This window comes from Oryzias latipes, chromosome 13 (assembly GCF_053564925.1).
Source record: "Oryzias latipes strain Hd-rR chromosome 13, Olatipes_Hd-rR_3.1".
NCBI lineage: Eukaryota > Metazoa > Chordata > Actinopteri > Beloniformes > Adrianichthyidae > Oryzias > Oryzias latipes.
The window spans coordinates 11518944-11539464 of NC_136249.1; the positions used below are offsets into that span (position 1 = coordinate 11518944).

Sequence of the window (20521 nt, forward strand, 5' to 3'; positions counted from 1 at the left end):
CAAAATCAAAGAAATTGTTCATAACTGTTCAACACCGCAGGATTCAAGATGACATCAACTTCTGTTATCACATCAGTGCAAGGATGCAGCCTCAAAGAGTAAACAGTGCTGGACTGGCCTTTCTGCAGTCCCGATCTGTTCTCAATGAGGAATGGAATTTTTCATATGAGAAAGTTGACAACTCTGTGTTGTTTAAAACCTTTAGATGTCTGGTATGTGACAAAAAACATCAGAAAAGCACAAAACCTGGTATAGATTTGTTTGATTAAAAACAACTTTTAAAAATCAATCACAGGAATTAAAAGCTAGAACAGATGTATAGACTAAAAAAATGTATTAGAAAAATGTTTTATTAATAATAACACATTATTTGAGTTCATATAGTGTGCATTAAACAAACATGGTTTAATATTTGGGTCTTTTTATTGACTACAGAAGTGAAACCCTTGTGCAAAGGGCACCCAGTCAGACCTTTTCCTGATGCGGGTTCCCCAGGCTAGTTGTTTGTTTTTGTGTGTGTCATGCCGTGCCGTGCTGCGTCTCGCCCATTGTTTTCTGGGTGATGTCATGCGTGGCCGAGTGTTGGTCGGGGGAACCATAGGTGATTCTTTCCCTTCCACTGCCCTTTCCCTGCTTCCACGCACATGGGCGGACACGAAAAGGGAAGTGGGGGCAAGAAAAGATAAGATATGCAAACAGATGGCCAACGAGTCACGCGACAAGCATGCAACTCTGAATCCTGGTTTGCCATCCAACGCCACACCTTAGAACTCTCCTACCGTTTACAAACCCATTCCGACTCCTGACATATTTCAAACCTGAGTACTTTTCCTTTGTCTGCTGCCCTAATTCCGTCTTAACCCCTTAATAGTTTGTTGATCCCTTAAAAATCTTTTATTATACAGTATGTTTGTAAAAACATAGCAACTAGATATATTTTTTAGTCTATCTAGACAAACACAACCACAGATTTGGTCATATCCAACACTCTTTAAAGCTATTCAGTAAAACCAGAGCTGTCTGATCTCAACTACTTAAACACTTATGCCTTCTCTCTTGCACATCTGTGCATCCCTTGTGCCTTATACCCCCTCCCCTCCCGCCTTTCCATTCTTCCACTCACAACTATTCACTGAGGCACGCACACCCCCACACCCTCAGAAGCACAGACACGGGTGAAGACATCAGGGTGGTACAAGTTACACACATCTACACGCACACACTCACATGCATTCTTGCCGTGTAATGTGTGCTGTGCTGTGGGGTCCAGATGAGTGTCGGTTATCGCTACACTGAGCAACACAGTGGGGGTCACGAAATTCAACAAAGCCACAGATAAATAAAACACTCATCTATAACATATATTTTGTTTTGAAAAACCAAATCTGGGAAATGCCACTAATATCAATGATTAACAAGTTTTAGGGACAAAAGCATGGTTTAGTCTTTTAACTGCATGATCCCTCCTCAAATGCTTGCGGGATCCATCGGGTGTGTTACTGCGCAGGAAACGATTGAAGCAGGATGACGTACAGACAGAGAGAACAAAGCTTTTGTTCCATTCAAAGAGAAAGAGCTGAAAGAGTGACTGGAGTCAGGTATGGTGTGACGCAGCACTTGTGTCTTTTATGTCTGCAATCAATCCAGTGCCAGGCTTCATGTCAAAAGGCCCTCATGCACTTCATCCTTCAACCAGAAATCCTAAAAAGGCCACAAAGAATCCTGTTCATTCAGCACCCACCTCAGTGAAAATAGTATTTTTGCTGTTTTTAACAAGTTTCTTGTGGCATTTTTCTGATGATGGAGGACAAAGAAAACTGATCTCAAAAAGTGCATTTCTGAGTATTTCTTTATTCAAAATGTTGAGAATCGGGAGCAGATGAAAAATACAGTTTAAAAATGGGCGTATTTGTGACGTAGAAAATACGCTGGGCAGGCCACAAACTCCATAGCTAGAGCATCATCATCTACTAGCGGGGGAACATGTGAACAGAGAAATCTCACCAACATGGAAGGGAAGGGGGGCGGCGTTGCTCCCCACCAATATTCCTGCCCACCACTCAGAGGTGAATTTCTGTTGAACTACTGCCGCTCTGCAGAATCGATGTCTTAGAAAAGCTGCATAGTCATGCTAAATTTAATTAATTAATTTAGTGTGTTAATTTCTGATAACGCCATTAACCCGCCTATACCATGGTCACTCACAAAAGAAATACATATTAAATCAGTTTTTAGTATTTTATTCTTGTTAATTTTTTGGTTTAAATCGATTTTTCACAAAAACTGACAATTTGTTACGTGGTGCTGCCGCTTAGCCGGCTGAGCCGGCACCGACCTCGACTGCAGCGGCAAAGGAAAGCGATATCTATGCTGGTCGCCATGGTGGGTCAATAAAAGCGTCACTTCAGAGAAAAAGTTCTCCTTTTACCACTTGTTTCTGTCCAGATGATGAAGCAAAATTTTGTTTTAAAGAAGCCAGCACAGAGATATAAAACAATTAGATGTGACCGGAACGTCTTTTTGCATTTTCACCGTTAATTATCACTTTTTAAACCACACCCAGCAGCCAATCAGAATCAAGAATTCACATGGACCATAGTATAATGAAAAGTTATGGAGTTTTGCTCAGGTAACAATCCATGCCCTATTTTAGTCAATGATTTGGGTTAAAACATTGTGAATAAATGTTTGTAACATATTGGAAAGGATTTATTTTAAATTGTGGGGTTTTGTCATAAAGCCTAGCCAGGACTGCCTGTTCTGCCTTATTCAATGGCTGCTTGTTGAGTCAGGTTTGTTCAGGAGATGTGTTTTCACGTGTGCACGGCTTATGATAGTAGACTGCTCTGTATTTGAGAGTGGTGGGGGTGTTTTCATGTGTGTGTGCGCATATGTGTGGAAGGTCTGTGTTCGTGACAGTGACCCACTTCTGGGGTTTTTGATGAGCCATATGGATCACGGCAGCTGGAGCTGAGGAGGCAGAGGTGGATGAAGGAAAAGACAGGAGGATTTAGAGGACAGCGAGGGGGGGAAGGGGGCATTTTGGGGGAAGATCGGAAGGCTAAAAGGGAGAAAAAATGACTGGAGATAAATTTTTTTATGGAAAACCAAAAGAATATCATGGAAATGTAAAAATGAAGGGGTTGTTTAAACGCAGAAGTCAAAGTGTAAAAAATTGACACGCACAATATTTAAGAATCTGCAATTAAGATTTAGATGCATGTAACAGATTACATCTAACAAACCAAAGAGATAGAGATTTAAAAAATATTTTTTCAGTGTCATTTTTTGTTGTGTTTCTTGTCTGTAGACCATAACGTGTTTCCATTTTATCTGGAAAACGCTGAGTAAATCAGTGCTCAAAGATTTGGGGGCATTTAGTGCTGAGTTTTGTTCTGCTTAATATTTAATCTACAGCTGACTTGGAGAGCCTGTAGCTGCCACAACACCAGTAAGGAACATCAAAGAGGTACTTTGGAGGTCAGCTCTGCAGAAGGGACAAACTGTTAGGCGTTCAAACTTGTGTACATTCTTTTATATTAGCAGATCTGAAATTGTAATATCAGAGAAAAAAAAGTGTCCTGTCAATATTTGTTTAATCCACCAAAAACTGCATTTCCCAGAGCCCCACCCCTTCACATTTGGTATCACTCAAAACTTCCAAATGTCATCAGTAGTACGCAGTGGATGAGAGATGTTTAGGTTTTTTTCACATTTACATTCTGACAGTCAGGTACATGAGATGCAGAGGATAGACGTTAGAATGAAAAACATTAGAAAATTGTTCCCCTTTTATTTAGATCAACATAGTTTTCCCTGCTTTTCTCGAAAATGTAAAAGTGTCTTTTGCTCTCTAAACTATTCCTTTAGAAGCGTGATCACATGTGTGTTTTTGGGTGCATGTGTGCCAGCAAGAAGAAGGTTCAGCTTTGTGGTTTGAGGGTTAAGTAAACGCGTTGTGTCAGCAGGGCTGAGCTCAGTCTCAGGCTCACACGATCTATGAGCGGCGAGCAAATGTTCCCCCCTGAGGTGTGCACAAAAGTGTGTTTTAGGCCTGAGCAAGTATTTGAGTTATGCATCAGTCCTCATCAGTCTTGTTGGATCCTTGCTGTCTTGATTTTGTGACTACATCTTGCCCATGCACGCTCTTTCTCCCAAACGCACATAAAAATGTTCTTAAACAAGCATTTTTATACAAACCACAGTCATGCAATACACACTTGTGGACTTGCTGCATATTTGCTTGAAAGAACCATTAGAAAGTCTGTATAGTAAACACCTAAACCCCCGGGGGCTCAGTGCTACATTTTCCTCACTCGTTCATGCCGTCACCCTTACTGACTCTCTCTGTTATGCACACGATGTTTGTACAAACCCATGCACATACACACACATATCTAGAAAAAGATTATTTTATTGTCAGAAGTGCTATGTCTACACAGTTCAATATGTTGTCATCTTGTTGCAGAGCTTTTTTATTTTCTACTTTGTTTTGTTTATCTGTCGTCTTGTCATTTCTGCATATCTTTTAGAAGAAAGTTTTAATCCATTGTAAAACCGTATTATTTGCAAGTGGCTCCAGCTGTCCTCCAACAGCAAAATCAGCGCGAAGCTGCAGTAGTCCTGAGAAGCTGTGTAAAATCATTAGAAGTTCACAACCGTCACAAAGCCGTCTTCTCTGCTGCTAACACAGAGCTCCACTGCTCCTGGTGTGTCTGTGTCTCTTAGCAGCCGGACACATGGAGAAAGCAGTGACGTCATCGCCTTGCCTCCCCGCTGGAAATGCTTATTCGAATTGAGTAATGCGACAATGTTTGCAGGGTGGATGTTAAAATAAAAATGCAATCCCCTCTTTGAGTTTTCGTTTTAATTATGACACAGAATAAGCGGTTTTTAAGTAGAAATGAAAAAGCATTTTGAAGTATTGATTTTTCATTTGAATTTTGAGTCATTTGATGCAGTTACATTGTGAAAATGAAAAAAACATTTCAGTCAATGCATTATAAATGTCAAATTAGACATTTCTAAATGATTTTTGCTACACATTTCCCTGAGAACTTGTTGAAAATGAAATGTCAAATTCCATTTTCATTATCGTTTTAATTAAGTGACAGAGTAAGCGGTGTTGAAGTAGAAAATGAAAAAGCATTTTGGTGAATTGCTTTTTCATTTTAATTTTGAGTCAAAAAATGCAGCTTCGTTTTGAAAATGAAAAAGCAATTCTGGTTTTGACTTTTATTTTTAATTATGCTACAGAATCGCTTTCGTAGATTGTGGTTGTTTACACGCTCCACTAGGAGGGCGTGTAAACAGATGGATGTTGGAATAGGGGCGGGCTTACTTCCACGCCAACAGTCCCACCCACAAATCTGAATTTCTAATGAATTATTGCTGCCCTGCAGGAACTTTGTCATAGAAAACGACAAAGGCTTTTTGATTTTGGCTAAAAACACCACAATCATAATTAAAATATAATCACTTTCACAATATTTCAAAAGATGATTGGAGTGTGACTTTTATGTGAAAGCATATTTTGAAGAAAGGGACAGTTCAGTAACCTTAATACTCAGAAAATCCCAAGCCGAAATCCATCCTTAATCCATTATCCTCAGTCTGAAGGATCTCAAGTAAAGAATTTTAGTAAAGTAAATCAAAAATCTTAAGTTTAGCACTTTTACTTTAAACTTTGACAATATTCTGGTTATAGTATGTCTGCAGTCTGTCCTCCGGTCAGGCAATGCTGTTAAAAAAAGACTCCAGCAGTGTTGAAGACACAAGGCAGATGAGATTCTTACCATCACCTGACAGGGACAGACAAGATGCTGACATGGCGCAAGAAGGCCTTTGATAGGCCTTTGATAAGACATGAAATGCGTCCAGGAAGAAGACAGAGAGAAGCCTGTCTGCAGCCACCTGTCAGTCATTTGTCACACTAAAGGCACCACCAAAAGGCTCTTGGGGCTTTATCTGTTCACACTGTAGTAAGAAAAAATGTAAAAAAGGTTGAAACAAATGGATTGGTGGATGGTTAAATAGTGTTAAAGCATTGCATCTTTTTATGTTGGTCTAATTCCTTTTGCATATTTGGAGAGTTCTGACATAGACTCTGTCTACATGTCACCTACATATTGCGTCCTTGTTGCACATACAGGTATAGGGATGAAAGCTAGATTGAATTTCTTCCCTTTTAAGCCTAAAATAAATAAAAGCTGCTTGTCAAGGATAGAATGACAAAAAAGGAGAAAGCGAATATATGTAGAAGAGAAGAGCAATGCTGTAAGAAAATGTGTAATGGAAGGATTAGAGGATTTGTGTTCCTCTGCTTTGAACCCCTGAAAAATGATGTTCCTGAAAACAAGTAAATTAGAATTCTCATGCAAAGAGATTGTTTCAATGCTCAAAGAATAACCTTCAGAGAACTTCATGCTATTTTGGATAATGCGGAGGCTGTCTCCTGTCATCTTTTTACCAAAATAAGGGGAGAACTGCGTTCTATTAAAACGCAAAAGTTAATGCGCTGTCTTAGAACTGCATCAATGACTTTCACAGCTTGTTATCCATCCAGTTGTGAAGAAGTTGTGAATTCTTTGTTTTGAACTTTTGAAGCTTGCAGTACCCTTTACGTAAAAGAAAAAAATGTTTTTTCCCCCCACTAAACTCACAAGTACTATAAGATCTTCTAAAAAACAGAAGAACTTCTTTTAAGCCTTAATCACATGTGACCACATGGGGGGGGGTTGACCTGTACAGGTTCTACGGGTTTTTGGGTTGTCCAGGCCCGTGGAGGGTCGTATAGAGAAGCGATCACATCTTAAGGGGAGCGATGGTGTGTCTTGCAGTTCCTTTGAGCGTTGTATGGCCACCTTAAGAAACGTCGTAAAAATGGGACATATCATTCTGAGTGGGGTTAGAGTGATGGTGAAGTATTCCTGAGGCTGATGTGAGTTGCACACACTTTTAACGTATGGGTGATGCAGCACTGGTGAGGTGTGAGTAAATGCACTTAAGATGCCTGTAGGATGCCCACAAACTTCACTCTGTCTAATTTACTCATTTCTGATAGCCAGGCTGCTTGAAAAGAGCGTGCACAAATCAAGTAAACAAGACTTGTTGTGCAGTTCAAAGGATTCAAGGGGGTTTAAAAAAATAGATTTTTACATCCCTGCACCACCCCTTACTTACCTTGGCATTAAGATTTTTCTTGCGTAGTGACTCACAGAGCGGCCCACGATCCTGATATTTCCTGTTTGCAACCTGCGTGCCCCATTTAGGACACGTTTGTCCTTTTTCCAACTGTAAGGGTTTTATTTGCCTGCTTAAAAAATGGTAAAGCAACTTTTAAAAATGTTTTTTAAATATTGTGTATTTTTTACATCTACAGCAATAAGATGAAGAATGAAAAATGTTCATTCATTTTTTTGTTCTTGGTGCGGTTATTATCGGATTAATATTACAGCACAGTCCCACTGCCAGACCTTCTATTAGGATGTGATCACACTGAGTAAAGTCCTTTGACTTAGCTATCTAGTTTCCTGTCAGTGTACCCTTCATAACATTATGGCTTTGTCCGAATTCCTGCCCTACTCCCTAACTACTACAAAACTATATAGTGAAGCACTATGTAGTAGCCCTGGATTTTAAAAGCAATTCGGACACCATGCTGACTACTTTATTTTCTTAAACCGCAAATATGACGCCATTGAGTTCACAAAGTGAAAATCTAATCTATATGGGCATTTTGCGACAACCATTTATGAATGCACTGTGTTCTGAAGATGAAAATATTGATGGTTTATTAAAAATACATTTAAATACATTTTCTTTGCAAAAATTGTTTAAACACAATACATAATGGTATATATTCGCCAATCTAGAAAGCATTGATGAACACTGGTTTTTTGCAGAGACTTATGGGAAATTTCCAGGGCACTCGATTTTGGAATTGTAGATTCGGACAGCACTACAAAATGGCAAAAGGACTATATAGTGCACTATGTAGTGAATAAGGATGGAATTCGGACACAACCTTAGTCTTTTAACCACCAGTCCAACCGGTGATGCTTAACGTGAAACACTGAGTCCTTTTTCATTGTTTTTGAATTTGAATTGAACCCACATGCTCCCAGTCTCAGGGCGGGCACTCCTCCACTTCGCCATTAAGGCCCGTGCACACCGGGACGAATATTCGCTAGGCGTTATTCGCCAGCGTTTTTCGCCACGTTTTTTGTGTTCACACCCAGGCGATTTTCGTTGACAATGAGCCGAGCGAACATGCAATTTCATTCCCTGACATTAGATGGCGCTTAATGTAAACAGAAATACTCCTGTACACAAGGTGGCGCTGTGCAACTTTACGCTTCTTAAAGTCGCTTTTCACTCAGAAGAAGAAGGCAAGTATTTACGCGCTTGTCAGAATCATACAAAGAAAACATGAATATTTCAAGCACCAGTAGCTCCAATTGGTGCTTGGTTCGGGGATATTTTAGAATGTCTGTCTTTATTTCTTCGCGGCACTGTAGACGCTACTCGGCGTCTATCTTCTTCGCTGGTATGTGTGCTCAGCAAGGCAGTTTTGTGTTTGAGCGCCCCCAAGTGGTGTTTTACTGTAACTTCAGAAGCTCCAGACACGTGTGCAAAAGCGCCATTCTCATTGGTCGAATAGATCTCGACGCGAGGCGTCAAAAAAAAAAAACGAACCCGAGGCATTTTTTTTTAGACGCTTTGACGCGTGGCGTTTTTCGCGTCGGTGTGCACACTCTCATTGGTGCCCTTTGTTTAGTCACGAGGTGTTAAACGTCGGCGAAAATCGCCGGCGAAATTCGTCCCGGTGTGAACAGGCCTTTAGGCTGAAGAAAGATTAAAAACAAACCGAAAAAAAACACATATGGTATGTGGTTCCTTGTTTAAATAAAGAAAACCAAGATTTTTTTTTAGAATCCCATTTAGTTTAAAAATTGCGAACATTTCCCCTTTTAACCTGAATGCTTTAATTGTGCAAACATTTTTTTCAGCAGTTAAAAACAATGATAACTCAGATTTGTGATATGTATCATTCAGAAGCATAACATTTAAGTATGTAACTAAGTAAGCAACTTTTGAGCAGAAAATTCATATTTTTATGAAAATATTTCATTGCCAATATACTGTCATTTGACTGTGAAAAACGTATGCTGTTCTGACATAATATTTTGTAAAAATCCGACAAATTGTTTGTATTTTTCCCTCAGATGGAGTGCAGTGAGACAGTGTGTCGTTACTGCGGTGTGAGCTATCTAATTTTCCACGAGTTCCATCAGCTCCACAAACAGCTGGCACAGCTACAGGCCGAGCTTGAGGAACTCAGAGAGGTCGGCCAGAAGGAGAAGGAGCGTCGGAAGGCGCTGGAGGTGGACAAGGAGGAACGGGAAAGAGCCCTTCAACTTCAAATGAAGAGAGAAGCTGAAACCAATGAGAAAAACACCAGAGAAACCCTGGAAGAGATGAACCGAGACATGGAGAGAACTCTCAGAGAGGAGTTTGAGAAAGAAAGTGAGACAAGGAGGAGACACTTTGAAGAGGAGTGTCAGAAAACATTTGAGGAGAAGCTAGAAAAGAAAAGCCAGGAGATGGAGAAACTTTGGAGTGCTGTCCTTCAAAAGTCCCGTAAGGATTTAGAAGAGCTGAGAACTATTCTTCACCAGCTGGAGGAGAGGTAAGCCATACATGTCACTGCTCTTAAGCAGTTGTTGTTGTGTTGTTAACACCAAAACACAATCTATCCATGTTACACATTTTGCTTGGTCATTTTTAGACTGCAAACTGCAACTGCAGTTTATGAAGTTGTTTTTCCCCCCCAGATATTTGTGTGAATTCCTTTACAGAACTTGCACAAGCTGACAACAAAAACTTGATTTGCTGATTCTGACTGAAGACATATTTGCGAATCTTTTCATGTATTTAAAGTTTTGTTTTGCTACAAAGATTACTTACAACTAAGTTTTTTTGCACCTAGAAAACAGATAGAAGAGCTTTTCGAAGTAGGAAGAGTTTACATTGTGTGTGACTTCCTGTTGTTTTATAAACAAAGACGCTCACACATCTAGGTATTAGACGTTTTTGGACGTGCAAAACAGCAGATTAAATATTGTTCATACAGAGCAAGGTCATCAAGGAGCGATGATGACTCATGATTCTTAAACTGCTTTGTCATGTTGTAGAAAAACCAAATAATTTGTAAATATTAGGGAGATTTGTCTGACTATAAAACCATTTCATGATGCAAGGATCAAGTTAGGTTAACTTAACATTTGATATTCACAAACATTACATTTTCTATGTGTTTCTGCATTATGAAATATGGTTGCTTTGGAAGTGTGAGTATTTACTATACTGTGATCACACCTACATGTTCACACCAGCTGCTGAGGGTTTCTTTTGTGTCTCTACGTTCAGTCTATATGTCAACAAAGAACTTGTTTTCAGGGCAGGTGGGCTTTAAAATCCCACTTCGATCATCTTTTGATCGCTTTTTAAAGCCTTCCCAGTGGTCTTTCAATTAGGATTATGCCGTTTTTAGACAAAATTAAAAAACTAGTGTTGTTTTCTAGGACATATTTTTTTCCATATTTTTTTGGTAGTAGTTCATTGGGAATTCACCTCTGAGTTGTGGGCAGGACTGTTGGAGTGGAATAATCCCGCTCCCCTTCCTCTCCCTGTTGCTAAGAGATTCTTTTGAAGCATCAAAAATACACTTTGTTTTCCAATGGCATATTAGTATCTATGATTTTCCTAAAGAAAATATTAAAAAATGCAATTTTGAGCTTAATTTTTTCCCCTTACGTTTTCCATCATCAGAAAAACACCAAAAGACCAGGTCAAAAACATACACAGGTTTCATTGGAGTGGCTCTTCAAAGGTTGATCAGGAGGAAGTTGGCTGTGTAAGGTTTTCAGTTCTAACTGCTGACAGGGAATTGAGTTGCTAACTGCTTCTAAGGTGTGGTAAAAGTGTTAACCAGATGTTATGATAGCAGATGCAAATGTCAGGGGTCCAGTGCCTGTCTGTAGGGTTGGCTGATGTCTTGTTAGTTGCTGTGGCTCAGAGGTGGGAGCACTTCTTAGTTGTTCATTGTATCTAGGTGGAAGGTGTGACTAGAACACTAGTCTCTTGGGTAAAGTTGTCAAAACAGGACTGTACATGTAAGACAGCAACCTCTGCTGTGGGAAGGTTTCTCCGTTTTGGCTTATGCTTCCCGAAAGTCCACTGTCCTTCAGGTGAACTGCTGAGTCCTGCCCTGTGGCCCGTCTGTGCTTTAGAAGAGATTCTGATAACCGCTGCTGATTCCCCAGCGAACTGCAGAAGCTACATAGATGAACAAAAAAACATCTTCTAGATCTGCCTTTCACCCTTTAACATCAGAGATGTCGCCGGCGACACCCACATAACACAGGCTCTTTGACCTACTATAACTCTTTAACCGTTAACATGATCTACATGAAACAGCTGATTCTGAGAATTATGTTATTTGCGTAAAAACGGCAGAAGAATTTAGGTTTTCAAAAGATTGTTAACATTGGATCTAAGGCTCTGGTGTTAAAAGGTTCAGAGTAGAATCCTACGGGAACATGATATGGATCACAAACATAAACAAAGAACAGTAGCCTGTAAAAAAAAAGCAGCCATAAATGGCTCAGTTCAGGATGTTACCAAAAATGGAAAAAAAATGAAGTAGCTGTTTGCATGTCATAAATCCTGATCGTGCATAAGGCAAGGCAAGGCTAGGCAAGTTTATTTGTATAGCACAATTCGTACACAAAGTAATTCAAGGTGCTTCACAAAACAGAAAAATGCATTAAAATCACAATACATCATTGAAATCAACGTAAAATTTACTTTAAAAGAAAAGAAAAAATTTGAAAAATGATTTAAAAATAAAGGAAGGAAAGGAAAGAAAAGTGCAGATAGGACCTTTCAGTCATATACACGGCTAAACAGAAATGTTTTAAGTCTAGATTTGAACATGAATACAGAAGAGGCCTGTCTTACGACTTCAGGGAGGCTGTTCCAGATTTTAGCTGCAGAATATTGAAACACTGATTCCCCTTGTTTAGTTCTGACTCTGGGAATCAACAGGAGGCCGGCCCCTGAGGTCCTCAGAGTACGAGATGGTTCATATGGCACTAACATGTCAGAGATGTACTTTGGTGCTCGGCCATGGAGAGACTTGTACACAAGCAGAGCTGCTTTGAAGTCTATTCTTTGAGGTACAGGGAGCCAGTGCAGAGACCTGAGCACAGGCATAAATGGTCAACAATGTCAATCTAAGGACTCGCTTGTTGAAATGGAAAACACGGACGTTACTCCAGAGAGGGTTTGTCATGGTAAATGACACTGCATCCACACCTGCAGCAAAACACAACACTTCCTAGTGTGCAGTTCAAACAAAAAATGTTTTAGGAACAGAATAACAAGACTCCTATTCGCTCTCAGCTCTCTCCAGCCAACCTTCAGTGACTTCCAAAAAAAATAGTAACCTCATGAGGAAATGTGTTTTATCTTTGGAGCACCAGCTGCTTTTTGGAAAACTTTTGCCATTAAAAAGTAAGACAACAACAAAAAAACGTGATTTAAAAAAAAAGGCAACATCATTATTGTACAAAACTGTTAACACGGTGTAATTTACAGTTGAGGGTAAAAAAAGTTAAAGTAGCATACAGGCTATTAACTGACATAATCAAATGATGTTACTGTTGCTTACGTCACACAGCCACTACCTCGATTTTGTGCATATTGCACAGATGAAAAATTGGTCATACGTGAATAGACGTGGAAAAAGTGAGAAAAGTTGTGGCCTTTACGTGAAATCTTCACAGATGCAGATTAATGTACCAAATTAAAACTATGGATGAAGTAGGAATAAACCACACAAAGAACACGTAAAGCTACGTAGAGCATAAACCGTGCTTGATTATTGTGCTGTTTATATATAATTCATTAGTAATTAGTGAGTCAATGACATCATTTTAACGTGATATGTACGCCGTATATGCAATGTAAAAGTTATACATTGGTGGTACATGTGTGAAAAGTCCATCAGATATACGTGGAACGGTCACAGAAAGCCACAAAGGCGTTCATGCATCTCGTAAAAATCATGAACAGTCGCATAAGATTTACATAATAATTGCGTATAAAGTATGTAAACTATGCATAAACTGCACAATTCTCAACCGACCAAAAATTTAAACAGCTTAAATCTGAATTCCTGTATAGACCCATCGGCCGGAACTGCACACATCGACTAATGACGAACACACAACACTTATGAATTGCATGAATTACGCATGTATCACAAAAGGCCGAAATTAGATACGTGGAAAATGCGCAGAAATGTATGTAGTGGCTATGTGACATGGCCATAATGTTGCCTGTGAGAACATCAACTGCATTGAATTGCATCTGTCACAAACTGCTATAAATATGTTGAAGTAATATTCCAGCTCTGCCTGAATTGATTATTCACTTGAAGGATGTGGGCAGCATGTTTACATTAACAAAATAAGTCAACTGGATTCAGGGACCCAAAGTTTAAAGGGGGAAGTCAATGTACTAAGCTACTGAAATCCCAATGGATCAGTACCTGACAGTTATACAAGAACTTGAAGTCCCCCAAGAGCCTGGCTCCTCATATACATTTTGATTCCAGTTTTTCATACTTGTTGTCAATGCACAGAAGATGGCTCACATGTTCACGCTCTTAACTAAATTTTAGTCTCGGAGGAGAAGTTGTGCGGGAGACTGACTGTACAAGGTCTGTTGATTGAGGATTGTGTTAGCCCGCGAGAGAAATTGATAAATAATGAAATATGTTGTTTGGAGGGTATAGCTTCATTTAAGATTCCAGGCCACCTGTAAGGTCTAGGTGACCGATGTCCAACCATGATCCACAGAGGCAGCAGGTCAGATAAAATGATCTATAACTTGTTCACCATAACATCCAGCAGTACAACAAAAACATTGTTTTTATCAGTTTCGTCCGACATGTGACGTCTCCAACCAACATGGGGACGTAACTGCCAGTCTGTGCATACGTTCTATCTCCTTTATGGTTCCACAGATTTTCCAATGAGCTGCTCTTTGCAGAAAATTAGGATATCATCTGCAAATGTCAGCATTTCTATAGACACATCAAATGTCATGAGCTAGCTACACTTGAAATGTAGCCGTTTTAACTCTTAACTCTAGAGAGAAAAAAGTTAATACACTTCCAGTCTTTCCAGAAGTGTATGCCCTATAAGTTCAAACAAATGTCACATATTTGAACTTTACAATAAATTGCAAAAGATCAAGACATTGTTTTAGTACACATCAACATGCCTCAGTTGCTATGGTGATTGGTTAAAGCAATAGAATAAAAAGGTTGATAATTAAATAGGTTTTTAAAAAAATCTTCTGTTTATAAAAAATCTGATTGCCTGAATTTATAGTTGCATCTTAATAGGGTCCGATAATCAGAGAGGTCTGATATTTCAACAAAAACGATCAAAAATGTTCCCATAGTACTTAGAATGTGAGATAAAGGACATTAAGGACACTTTCAAGACCCACTCCAATTCTGGTGTTTTTAACATGCTCTTCTGCAAATTTTTCTCATGATGGAGGACATGTGGAAACGAAATTGAGCTTAAAATTGCATTTCTGAGTATTCCGGTATTCATATCATTGTGAATCAGAAACAGATGAAAAAATGCAGTTGGAAAAAACTTGTAGCAGTAACGTAGGTGCTACACTCAGTGGGCCAAACGCGGCCTGTTCTGCTCCATTCCGATGCATCCACTTACAACTAGATCCATGTACGTCCTTGTTTTCCTCGTCTGAGCTGTCATGTCACTCAAAACTGTACAGCTGGATAGCTCCGATATTACTTGCTATTTTTGTTGCACCCTCAATGTTAGGTGGGGGGTGTGAGGGGCTGTAAGCTCGCGTGAGAGTGTGTGAACAGATGGATGATGGGAAATGGGGGAAGGCTTACTCCATGCCAACCGTTCCTCTCACAACCCAGAGGTGAATTACTAATAAACTTCTGCCGTTCTGCAGACACTGTGTCCAATAAAATGACAGGTTTTTTGGGGGTTTTAGTTAAAAACAGCATCATCATAATTAAAAGACGACAAGGAACACTTTTAAAACAGATCAAAAGATGATCAGAGTGGAACTTTTAAGTATTTGTGTTATGCTTTTAAAATCAGGCATTTATATCATTGCTCAGTTTCTACTCTCTTTGCCGTATGAGGCACAAACGTCCCTCATGGTTTGGATTAATCTAAACATTTGGCCTTTTCTCTGTAGTGATTGTGTCATTATGGCAAACTCATCTGCTGAGCTGAGTTTTGGGCCGTCCGTATGGTGTCATGTGTACAGTAAACTCATAAGCCAGTACACTGACCTCATGTAAGCTGATTATCCTTCTTTATAACTTTACCTCTTCATTGCATCAACAGGATGTGCACATACACACACACAAGCACAGTGCACACAGGGCTGAGCGGCCCACAGGCCAAATGTTTGTCAGAGGTTGGAGTTCAGGTGGAGACGACGGAGCGGGACACAACAATGAATGGTAGAGCCTTATTTGCTCTAAAAACACAGAAATTGTTTTGGGCTTATTTATTGACCTCTACACAGTTTGACATATTTGACACATTTTAGACAAAAAGATGTGAAGAAAATACAGAATGCAATGCCCCTTGGGGGTCATGGGGTTGGCAGAGCCTGTCCTGGCTACTGTCGGGCGAAGGCAGGGTACACCCTGGAAAGGTCCCCAATTTTTTACAGGGCCACATAATTACACTCACACAGAGTTGCACACAGTTACACTTAGGGACATTTGAAAATTAATTTGCATTTAGGAAAATTTGATTTTTGAAAAAAGAGAAATTATTTATCATTTATCATACAACATTTATGCTAGCTTTAGTTTAAAATAATAAAATAATTAAAAAAAAAAACAAATAGTATAACCCCAGAAAAAACTGCCTAAAAATAATCTCCTTAATGGTAAAAAGAAAAAAAGAAAAACTGTTTACTGTACAGATGTGGGCAGAAAAGCTTCAGCATGTGGTTGCCAAACAACAAAGCTTTTTACCGCATGACATGGTGTAATATATCTAAATATAAAGCAGGATAAGGTTCCATGAAGAAATCATGCATGACCAATGTAATGATGCTCAGTGAAGCTTAGCATAATACACCATATGAAAAGATGCTTAACTTACATGCACAATGTACCATAACATGATTGGATTAAAACTGAAGACTACACACAACTGGAGACGTAAGAGCATGTAAAGTTTTTTTTGTTGTCAGCTCGTAAAACAATTGCATTTTTCATCCCACACGGACAAACATGAAAACCTATGCTTTGTGTTTAACACTAAGAACATAAAGAAATATAAAACAGTAAAACAGTGCTAGACTTGGAGGTTTGTTTTCTGTGATGCGAGAATTCATTTTCACCACAATTTGGTTCAAACCTTGATTTTTAGATCACCGTTTTGTTTCAGTTCAACAAATGATTCTTGTAATGATCATTGTACATTGACTGTATATGAGGACTCGACTGATTGAGTGTGACATCATCCATAGAAAATAATCTGTCCCCAGTTCCAGTGAAATGAAGTCAATTCATTTGATTTTTCTTTTTTTTGTAATTTGGACATCACTATGTCTTAACCGGAAATCATTAGTGAGGAGTGAATGATTGGAGTTTATCTGATTCAACGTTTCTATGGCAACCACTCTCACCAGTCCGGAGTGAGCTTGTTGGAAATCCACACCCCTTCCACTTGAAAGCGGGTCCAGGAGAATATGTCAAATGTTACCACATACTTTCATGGAGGCATCTGATTTGTCAGTTTATACCCTAAATAAATTGGACTACAGAAAAAAAAAGATCATGAAAAAATAATGCAGACTAGCAAGAACATGTTGAAAAAAGGTAACAGAGTGAGAATAGTTATTCTGATAAATAGAATGACTGAGTAACAAGTATTTATTTCTCAATAGAAGTCTAACTTTTTGGGGCCAACGGATATTTCTTATTTGGGCGTGGGGTGGGGGGCGTGGGGTCCAGTTCTCATTTACAGGCAACGATTATGAAACAACAACAAATCTAGAAATTCAGAATTTTTTTTCTTTTATTACATTTGCTAATAAGCAAGTAATAATGAAAAAAAAACATTTCAGTTGGCTCATACTGAGCCTCTTGTAATATAATATAACAATATCAGATTCATTGAATTTAGAACATTTAATGTTTTTGACCCTTTCAACATAAACATAGGCATACATTGAGTAGGGATGTAACGATTAACTTTCCCCACTATTTTGGTTCAATGGTGCCATGCTGTTTGGTTTTAAATCAAGAACTGCGGCGTTCCTACTTGCCCCATTCCTTCAGGAAAATCAAATATATGTTTTTAACATTGATCACTTATATAATCTGAGGATGAACAAAGGAAAAGGAGCAAGCTGCGTAATAAGCAGTAGGACATTAAAGCTGTCTATCTTTCATTGAGGTAGGTGCTGCCTTTCTGAGCGATGTTCGGTTGAAACATATCACGTAACCTCTGCGCACGCTTCCAGCTGCTAGAGAAATGTCTGGAAATTCAATACACTATCCGAGGTCCCCTCCCTGGTTGACCAGGTCCCGTTCCTGAGCCGAGGAGCCTCGGACTGAGTCTGTAAATGCTCAGAGGTTGGCCCTGCCTGCGTGGGCCGTGCGCTTGCCTTCGTGTCAGCGTGTGGGTGTGCACATGCTTGCATACGCTTGTGTACATCTGCAATGAATAGGTTAATCAAGCTTGAGCTTTGGAAATCAGACTTGGCTGTTGGGAAGGAGAGATCGTGAAAGAGTGGGAGAGCTCTCACAGACATGTGAACCCACCTGGGGCAGGTTTGTAAAGGTGATAAGAAGACTCACTGGTGGTGGAGCAAAGGTGAAGCAGAGACAGGAAAACAAATGTAAACACATCCATTTGCAACGAGGAAGTACCGAAACAACGAATATCCTAAAGCAACTTTATATCAGTACTTGGTTACTATTAGCAACCTAACAAACAAATACACAAATCGCTACCCTCCTCAGTTGTACAAGCTTGTTCCAGTTAGGCAACATGTCATCTGTCCTTCAAAGAAGCCAAATTATTAACCATTTGGTAAGGTATTAGAGACCCTATTCAAGTTCATATTACCACATCCAACGGACACTCCCTTTTACAGGCTCAAAAGCACTCCAGTGAACCCACGTTGTGTATTTTATGTGTCAGGCATAAAGTCTTTGTTCATCTGTGCGAGCTCAAATTTACAGTGGGGCTCATGACAACAAGACAAACACAACAACACTGTTGTGTGTGCGTCCGACCAGTTCCTCACACACATAAACAATCCATCCAAATGTATGTTGTAATCGAGTATGATGTTGTGAAGCAGCAGCATAGCAACCCATGCATACACAGAGAAACTATTGTATTTCAGAGTTTAACAAAAACAGACAAGTTGTTTGAAAAAATGTATAATTTAGCTTTCATAATTTGACTAGCTTCTGTGAATATTGAAATGAAAAATAATTGGATTTTATGTGAGATATTCTGTCTTTCCAGCTGAAGGTGTTTCTTTCTTTTGGTCAAAGTAGAACGTCCCTTTGTGCCTCTGATCAAAACGCTCTTTTAACTTTTAACTCTGGGAGGAGCAGGCGACACTTTTATGTGGCTGCTTTAATATCAGCTCCAGTGTGGACAGAAAATATCAACACAGACACAGATATTCTTCAGCTTTTGCAGGGCTGCTGTGAATAATCCTTTTACTCCTGAGCATCTGATCATCGAAATCCACTGCAACAGAATCCCCGCATGAACATCAGAGCCCTGATCGTGTTCTCTGTTAGCAGGGAGTTGCACTCACTTTAATTAATTTGTGTTTCATAAAACACAACATAAAATGTGTTGAAGTCCCACTACGATCATTTTTTGATCTGTTTTAAAACCGTTTTTAGACAAAATCAAAAAACCTGTCCCGCTTTCTAGGACAAAGTGTCTGCAGAGCGGCAGGAGTTCATTCGAAATTCACCTCTAAATTGTAGATGGGACTGTTGGCACAGAGTAAGCTCCGCCCCTTCCCCATCATCAATCTATTTATGTGCTCTCCCGCTGGCTTCTACACCCTCACACCCCCACCAATGTGAGGGAATGCACCGATATTACATCAGTAGTACAAAAGTGGCGAGCAATATTGTAGCTATCCACGCGTACAGTTGCCAGCTCAGACGAGGAAAATAAAGACTTTCATGGATCTAGTCGTCTATAAACGGATGCATCTGATTGGAGCACAGCAGGTAGTTTGTGGTTTGCTGTAGTAACTTGTTATTCACAATTACAAGCTTGCTTATTTTACTCATAGATGTTCTCTATCGCGAGAAAAATGCCACAAGAACATGTTGAAAACACCAAAAACACAATTTTCGTCAGAGTGGGTCTTTAAATACCTTTGAAAGAGCAGTAAAGTAGCAAAAATAAGAAGGGAATTGTGACATCATCTCAAGTTTTGCTTTAAAAATGTTTGACTTTACCACAAATCTGTGAAAACCTTAAACACACAGTCACCCGAAAATCTGAAAGCTTTTGACCAGGTCAGTCAGGGTCACACTGAGGCAGAGATTAGAGTTGTTGATGTGAGAGCCTCACTGTTGGTGTATGACGTATCCTGCCTTTGTGTGTGTGTGTGTGTGTTTATGACGTGCCCCGATGAGGCAGTTGATTTAAGCTGCTGGTAGGGGGTACTCTAATCTGACATGCACTCACTGGCACTGCAGTACCTAGTTATTCTACTGACAGACATTGCCCTGGGAGCAGGAGCTGCGGCTCACGCACGCAAGCAGAATCCACACACGCAACGCACCCCCCACACGCCGGGGAAACGTGTGCATTCTCGCAACAACCCTCCGAGGCAGCAATCTCCTGGTTTTGCTGTGGGACTGGTGGGGACAGATGGAGGAGCAGTGGGAGTCTGGTGTGCTATCACTGGAAAAAGGGGGAAGGCGTGCATCCACAAGCATTTCACACGGACGGGATCACAGACTCGGTCAGAAAGCGTCAAAACGTGGAGAGACAGCTTCAAATAATCACGGAGCACTCTCACTTGCGTGTCAGTGAGACCCACACAGGGATGGCACAGTCACGCATGCTCCAATACTCCTACAACTCTACCATGCATGGCTGTGGCTCCCACACTCACACAGGATTAGAGAACATATGTCCACTCTACCCATTTATACCTGTTCATGTCTTTCATTTAAAAGGATATGAGAGGAGGACCACATGTGAGTCCAACTGCCTCTGGGCTGCCATCTCCACAGCAGTGTTACTGGACTGCTACCTTGTGGCTGTGTGCGTGTCCACATTCCTGACCTTTGTGTGTTTGACATACCAGAGGTGAAGCCGCTGCCTTCTCTTCTATTTTCCTGTGGCAAAAGGTTGCTTACAAACAT

General features: G+C 39.9%; 1 protein-coding gene across 1 annotated transcript in view; it reads left to right on the top strand.

Moving 5' to 3' along the window:
• Positions 1–20521, top strand: part of lekr1 (Leucine-, glutamate- and lysine-rich protein 1) — an 86495-nt gene that overhangs the window by 15015 nt on the left and 50959 nt on the right. The window contains exon 3 of the mRNA XM_011482854.4: positions 9228–9691. Within this exon, the coding sequence (XP_011481156.1) occupies positions 9228–9691 (464 nt within the window). The remainder of the gene's footprint in view (positions 1–9227; positions 9692–20521) is intronic.